Genomic DNA, 5,529 nt, shown 5'->3' on the forward strand with positions numbered 1-5,529 from the left:
AGGACGTTGCTTCACTGGCCCAAGTTGGCACCATCATTGCGCTCTTCCCGGGCGAGGCAGACCAGTCGCCAGCTTCTGGACGGCTGCTCACGGCGTAGCTGCTCATGCTGGGTGCTGGCTACACATGGTAGCCCATGGCAACCTACTGCAGCAGGGGCTGCAGCCTACGCCGTCACCGGTGACTCATGGCAGCCCAGCTCTAGGTCAAGCTGTTGTTCAACACCTTAGCTGTGGAGGGCAGTGTCACTGGCCCTCATGTGGGATCCGAACTGGGGCCCTCTGGCATCCCAAGCCAGCTCTTAACCAACGCGCCACTTGGCTGGCCCTCTAATACATTTTAACACAGTAAACGAACGATGTCTTGCAATACGAGTAGTTTGTTTCCAGAACGAATTATGCTTGCAAAGCAAGGTATTACTGTATTCTGTATTTGGATTTCACCCCCATCCACCTCCTTGGCTGGTGGCTGTGTGCAAATCACAGTCTGCACCATCACATTACAACAAGCCACATTGATCTTAAATGTATCCTTACTACACTTATAGAATCTTCCATGATGGGGCTCTTGCCTATTTTCTAGCCCCATCTCATCCTTCTACCCTTCCTCTCTATACCCACAAAGGCTTGATCTAAGCAACCTGAAGGAGCTTGGCTTCCAGCCTTAAGACTTTCATGATTCATCTGCCAGTGGGGCAGGCTGACTTTTAAGATGGCTTCCAATGATCCTCACTTCCTGGTATTCACAGCCTTGTGTGGTCCCCTACCCCTGAGGTAAACTGGACCTGTGACTTGTTTCTAATGAATGGAATAGAGCAAAAGTGAGGGAATATCAGTTCTAATATTAGACTGTAAATGATTATAACTTCTGTCTTACTTGCTCTTGCTGTCTCTCTTTTTCTTCACTCGGATGAAGCCAACTGACATGTAAGCTACTTACGGAGAGGCTCATATGGCAAGGAACTGAGGGAGGCCTTGGGTCAATAGGTTATGAGGAGCTGAGGGTTCAGTAAAACAGCCTCTAAGGAACTTAATCCTGTCAACAACCACCTGAGTCATGTTGGAAGCAGATCAAACCCAATTGAGCCTTTGGACCACTTCAGCCCTAGTTGACACTTTGTGTGAAACGTTTTGAGAGATGATGGATAAGTCACAGGATTCAGCTAAGCTTCATCCAGCTGCCTGACCCACAGAAACTATGAGATAATAAATGTTTTTGTTTTAAGCCACTGTATCTTGGGAGAATTTATTACACAGTAATAGATAGCAAGTACAGTCAGGAATATTCCCCTCCTCATGTGTTTTCAAGTCTCATATTTAAATGTCACTTCCTCAGGGATGACTTTCTCTTCCCCTGAGAATCGCCTACACACCAGCAAGTCTCTGGTTATACACTCTCATAGCCTTCTCCTCTTTTTTGCTGCACTCATCACCACTACAATAGTTCATTATCTGAATATTTGTTTCCTGTCTGTCTTCCCCCAAGACTTGTCAGTTCCAAGTCAGAGCTGGCTATATTTTTTCCACACCAAATTCCCAGCACCAAACATGGTGCAGAGTACAGAGTGGGGAAATAGTAGTTGTAGAATGAAAAAAATAAATAAATAAACAAATGAAGGAATTACTAAATGAAGTAGACCACAGCCTTGCAATTCAGAAAGGAGGCAGAGAAAGCCCAGTACCCTAGTAAAGATAGTTATAAAGTTTCACAATTCTCGGGCTATATATATATATTTCAAATACCAAAAACAACAAAAACAAAAAAGCAAAAATGAAACCACATCAGCATGTTCTAGATAAAAATTTGTTATGACAGAGTGTATTATAACCAAATTCTCTACATGAATAAAAAATCCAGTAAGGGTTAGCTCACAGTTCAGGATTTTGATAAAAACTTTGCAGTTTTAACAGGAGTAACAGGAACTGATCTAGATAAAAAAGGATCAGAGAGTGAAGACAGTGCAAATTTAGCAGAAGCTCCCCACATTACCAACAGGCTGGAGCTGGTGTTCCTTTGCTCTTGACATTATATCTGGGAAAGGCATCTAGTTTTTCCTGGGAAATGAATGATTTTTAGCTAAACGCTAAAAGAAGGATTTTGAAGTTGAGGATACCCTGTGGCCACAGAGAGGTACATTCAGTCTAGTTGTTTTAATTGGCTAAATTCCTACAGGGCTTTTAAAATGATAATGTTATATAATCGGCAGCTCTGTATTCCACCTAGTGAACTGGTTGCATTGGTGATTCCTAATCTTCACTGCCCACCAAATAACATCCAACTCACTCCCTAGCTGGACATTCGGCTGAACCTTCCAGCCTGTTTTCTACCCCACCTTCCCCTTCACATACACCACACTCTTGCCATTCCTCTGTCACAGGGCACACTTTTTCACCTCTGACTGGAAGTCCCCCTTAGTGCCACCCAGTCCTTGCAATTGCAAATTCAAATCAGAACACTCCTGGTCCCCAAGGGAAGAGACTGCTTTGAGGCTCTGTCCTCTCAGGTCACTCGGTGTTTACCTCTTTTATGGCCTCTACCATATTCAATAATGTATTGTGGGCAGGTATGTATGTTACCTATCTTCTCTACTACCCACACCTGGAGGGTAGGGTCTTTGTCTTGATAATCATTTTCCCCTACATAACCCAGCACAAGGCTTTGGATGGAGCAGGGGCTTAATATGCATTTGTTGTTAAATGAATAAATCAAAGAATGAAAAAAACATATATGCTAAGAGGCTTTTAAATGAATCAGATATGCTTTATATCTTAATGCCAATAATAATATAGCTATAGAAAGCGATTTAATGTTAAAACAGTTTAATTTGCCTTTTTATGAAATATTGTTTTCAAACATACCAAAGATACCCTTTAAAGTAAAAAGGAACTCAGAATTGAATAAACAGAACGTTTCTTCACTAGTCCACTAGAATATTGGTTAAATGTCCTATATGTTATTCTATAAATAGTTACACAGAAGCCAAGGAAATAAATGACAAAGCAAACTATTAAATATAGGAAAATGATCTTTTTGCGAGCTTTCTAGAATTCTTTAATAGTCTATTGTTGAACTTTTAACAAAGTAATTTGAACAATTTAAAAGATAACAAATACTAGTTCTATATAAAGTGATTAAGTCAAAGTAGTTTACTTCAAATACAAGGACTTAATTACAGAAACGGAATGTACCAGATTGTTTAGCGAATGCTGTTTGAGGGGATAGACAGTGTTTTCATGACTAAGTCCAGTGTACTTTGAATCCTCATGTTATTTCTTTCTATCAGGGAAATCTTTCTCACAGACAATTTCATGTTTTCTTCTGGTTCAATGGGGAGAAGGGTATGAGGGTTGAACAGATATCGAGGCTCCCCCAAGATGCCAACTCTGTGAAAAGAATTATTGGTATAGCTGAAGCAGTGAGGCCAAAGACTAAGGCGTATGGTTGTGGTTGGGGCTGTTGTTATCTTTGTGTGCGTCTGTATACTAAAAGACTCACACACACACCACCCTGCATTTTTTTTTTTAAGCATTCCTGTTTCCCTGAACCACCACTGCGGTCTTAAAATGGGTAAAAAACTCAGCCTACAGCCAGATTTTATACTGACCCTTCCCACATTTCCCAAAGATGATGATTCTAATGGAAAAACAGCCTTATAAAGTCTGCTACTCACTCGCCCAAATTAGAACTATTTGAATTCTAGCATAACTTTTTAGCAATTTTTTCTAGTCCAGATGGGTATACCAGGAGCTGCTCTGCAAAGGAAAGAGAGAGAAGGGCAGGGGTGGCTAGGAACCGTTGTTTAGCTTTCTGGCAGAAGCTCAGGGTCGGAGCCCCTGTCCCTCCCAGGCCCAACCCAGGAAGCCACATTCAGGCGCTCTTTTCTCTCTCCTTGGGCGACTTACGTTGGCATAGGCACAGCATCCTGACTTCCCATGTCCTCATGCATCTTTGCTGGGATGTCTACTTGATGATACTTTTTCTCAAAGATACTCTGTGCTTTTTCTCTGAGAGATGGCAGCAGAGTAGACATTGCTGGAGAGCGCATGTTAATGGCTTTTTTAATCGCTGGGCGTTTTGCCATCATTCTCCTGTGGCGGAGGGAGGAGGAGATATTTAGGTCACATCATCCTATTTTCTAGATAATGTCCTTGAGCTTAGGAAAGTCAAAAGGTCATACCTGAATTGTACCAAAGTCATGCGGTTTTTTTCCCCACCCGATTCTTCATCCTCACGCTTCCTTCGAGGAATATTAAACATATTGGTACGAAAGAGCCTCCCTATTTCTTCCTCAATCTCTGTGAAGTATTGACGTCGGAAGACAATCCAAGCTACATATGCACAGAAAGTATAAAAGGACTACAATAGAAAACAAACAAGAGTCGCAGCCCACAGCTATGATATAAAAAACTCCCACTTATCTAGATAACACTGCTAAGTAGACATAAACCCAGATGACCCAATTTCTCAACATTCCTGAAAAGCTATGGAAAATTATATATGTCCTCACCTTTGTAGGAAGAAAAGCAGACCAAAAATTTAAGGTATGAGATATACTTAGCATCCTTTTTAGAAAGGACATTCACTAAAAATAAGTGCCTGACAAAGGGTTCTTAGTTATTGCTATACTTCATGTTTCATATCAAAGAAAAAAAGCCCTGAAACATAATGACTCACCTCAAAGAATTTCCAGTCTTTTTGTGTATTTGATATTTTCTCCCTGCAATATAACAAATCACAATTATAGGCTGTGACGGAAGTTCAATTTCGGTGATCCAGGCAAGGCCTTACCTTTAAAAAGCCCCTTTGCAGGATCATTACCTGTGACCCCAAGACTACTTAGCCACATAAATGCTATCAAAAGGCATTGATAATGAGTCCCAGTATCTTTTTCTCTAACTTCTTAGGTTACTCAGATCAAAATCCCTAGAGCATTTGGTCAAAAGTTAATAAATTAAAACTCAGGACAAACAAGCCTGCCAAGAAATGCAGTCTTCCAAATGCTTCTGGTGATGTGAGTGTTGGGGAGGTGGGGAGAGTGGAAACACGGTGAAGGGACAACATGAGGTGCTAGTAGGTATGAAAATAAAAGACTAGAGGGTAAGTCTAAAATGAAAAAGAAAAACATCTGAAACAATGGTTATGGCTAATGGGTGCAAAATGGAAACAAAATGGACAAAGGTCTATGCCATGCAATCAATTGACGGGGACAGTCTCCCTTCTGCATGAGGTATGTAGACTGAGCCTTGACTCCTAAAGGCAGACATTTGCTCAGGAATCCTTGTAACACAAATTCAGTGTAAGCATGCTGTACTGGCATGGGCACACTTAGTGAACTTGTCCTCCCCTCCCCAAAACAGGCCATTCTTTCTTTTTTTTTTAATTGGGGAATTGGGGGGATGGGAACAGTGCTGGGGAATTGGGGGAAGGGGAACAGACTAGTTGCTGTCGTTTTGTTCTTCAATCTAGTTGTGGAGGATGTTGCTTCACTGGCCCAAGTTGGCACCATCATTGCGCTCTTCCCGGGTGAGGCA

At 41.6% G+C, this 5,529-nt stretch overlaps 1 protein-coding gene across 4 annotated transcripts in view; it reads right to left on the minus strand.

Moving 5' to 3' along the window:
• Nucleotides 1-1,927: 1,927 nt before the first annotated feature.
• PPP1R36 (protein phosphatase 1 regulatory subunit 36) overlaps nt 1,928-5,529 on the minus strand; it is a 37,131-nt gene continuing 33,529 nt past the window's right edge. Inside the window, exons 5-8 of one of the 4 annotated variants that reach the window (XM_019641265.1) lie at nt 4,673-4,715; nt 4,176-4,354; nt 3,901-4,086; nt 1,928-3,381 (exon numbers count right to left, since the gene is read on the minus strand). In XM_019641265.1, the coding sequence (XP_019496810.1) occupies nt 3,195-3,381; nt 3,901-4,086; nt 4,176-4,354; nt 4,673-4,715 (595 nt within the window). In that variant the 3' untranslated portion in view covers nt 1,928-3,194. The remainder of the gene's footprint in view (nt 3,382-3,900; nt 4,087-4,175; nt 4,355-4,672; nt 4,716-5,529) is intronic. The other 3 variants (XM_019641264.1, XM_019641263.1, XM_019641266.1) reach the window with 3 other exon arrangements.

This window comes from Hipposideros armiger, unplaced genomic scaffold (genome assembly GCF_001890085.2).
Source record: "Hipposideros armiger isolate ML-2016 unplaced genomic scaffold, ASM189008v1 scaffold_59, whole genome shotgun sequence".
In the NCBI taxonomy this organism is placed as follows: domain Eukaryota; kingdom Metazoa; phylum Chordata; class Mammalia; order Chiroptera; family Hipposideridae; genus Hipposideros; species Hipposideros armiger.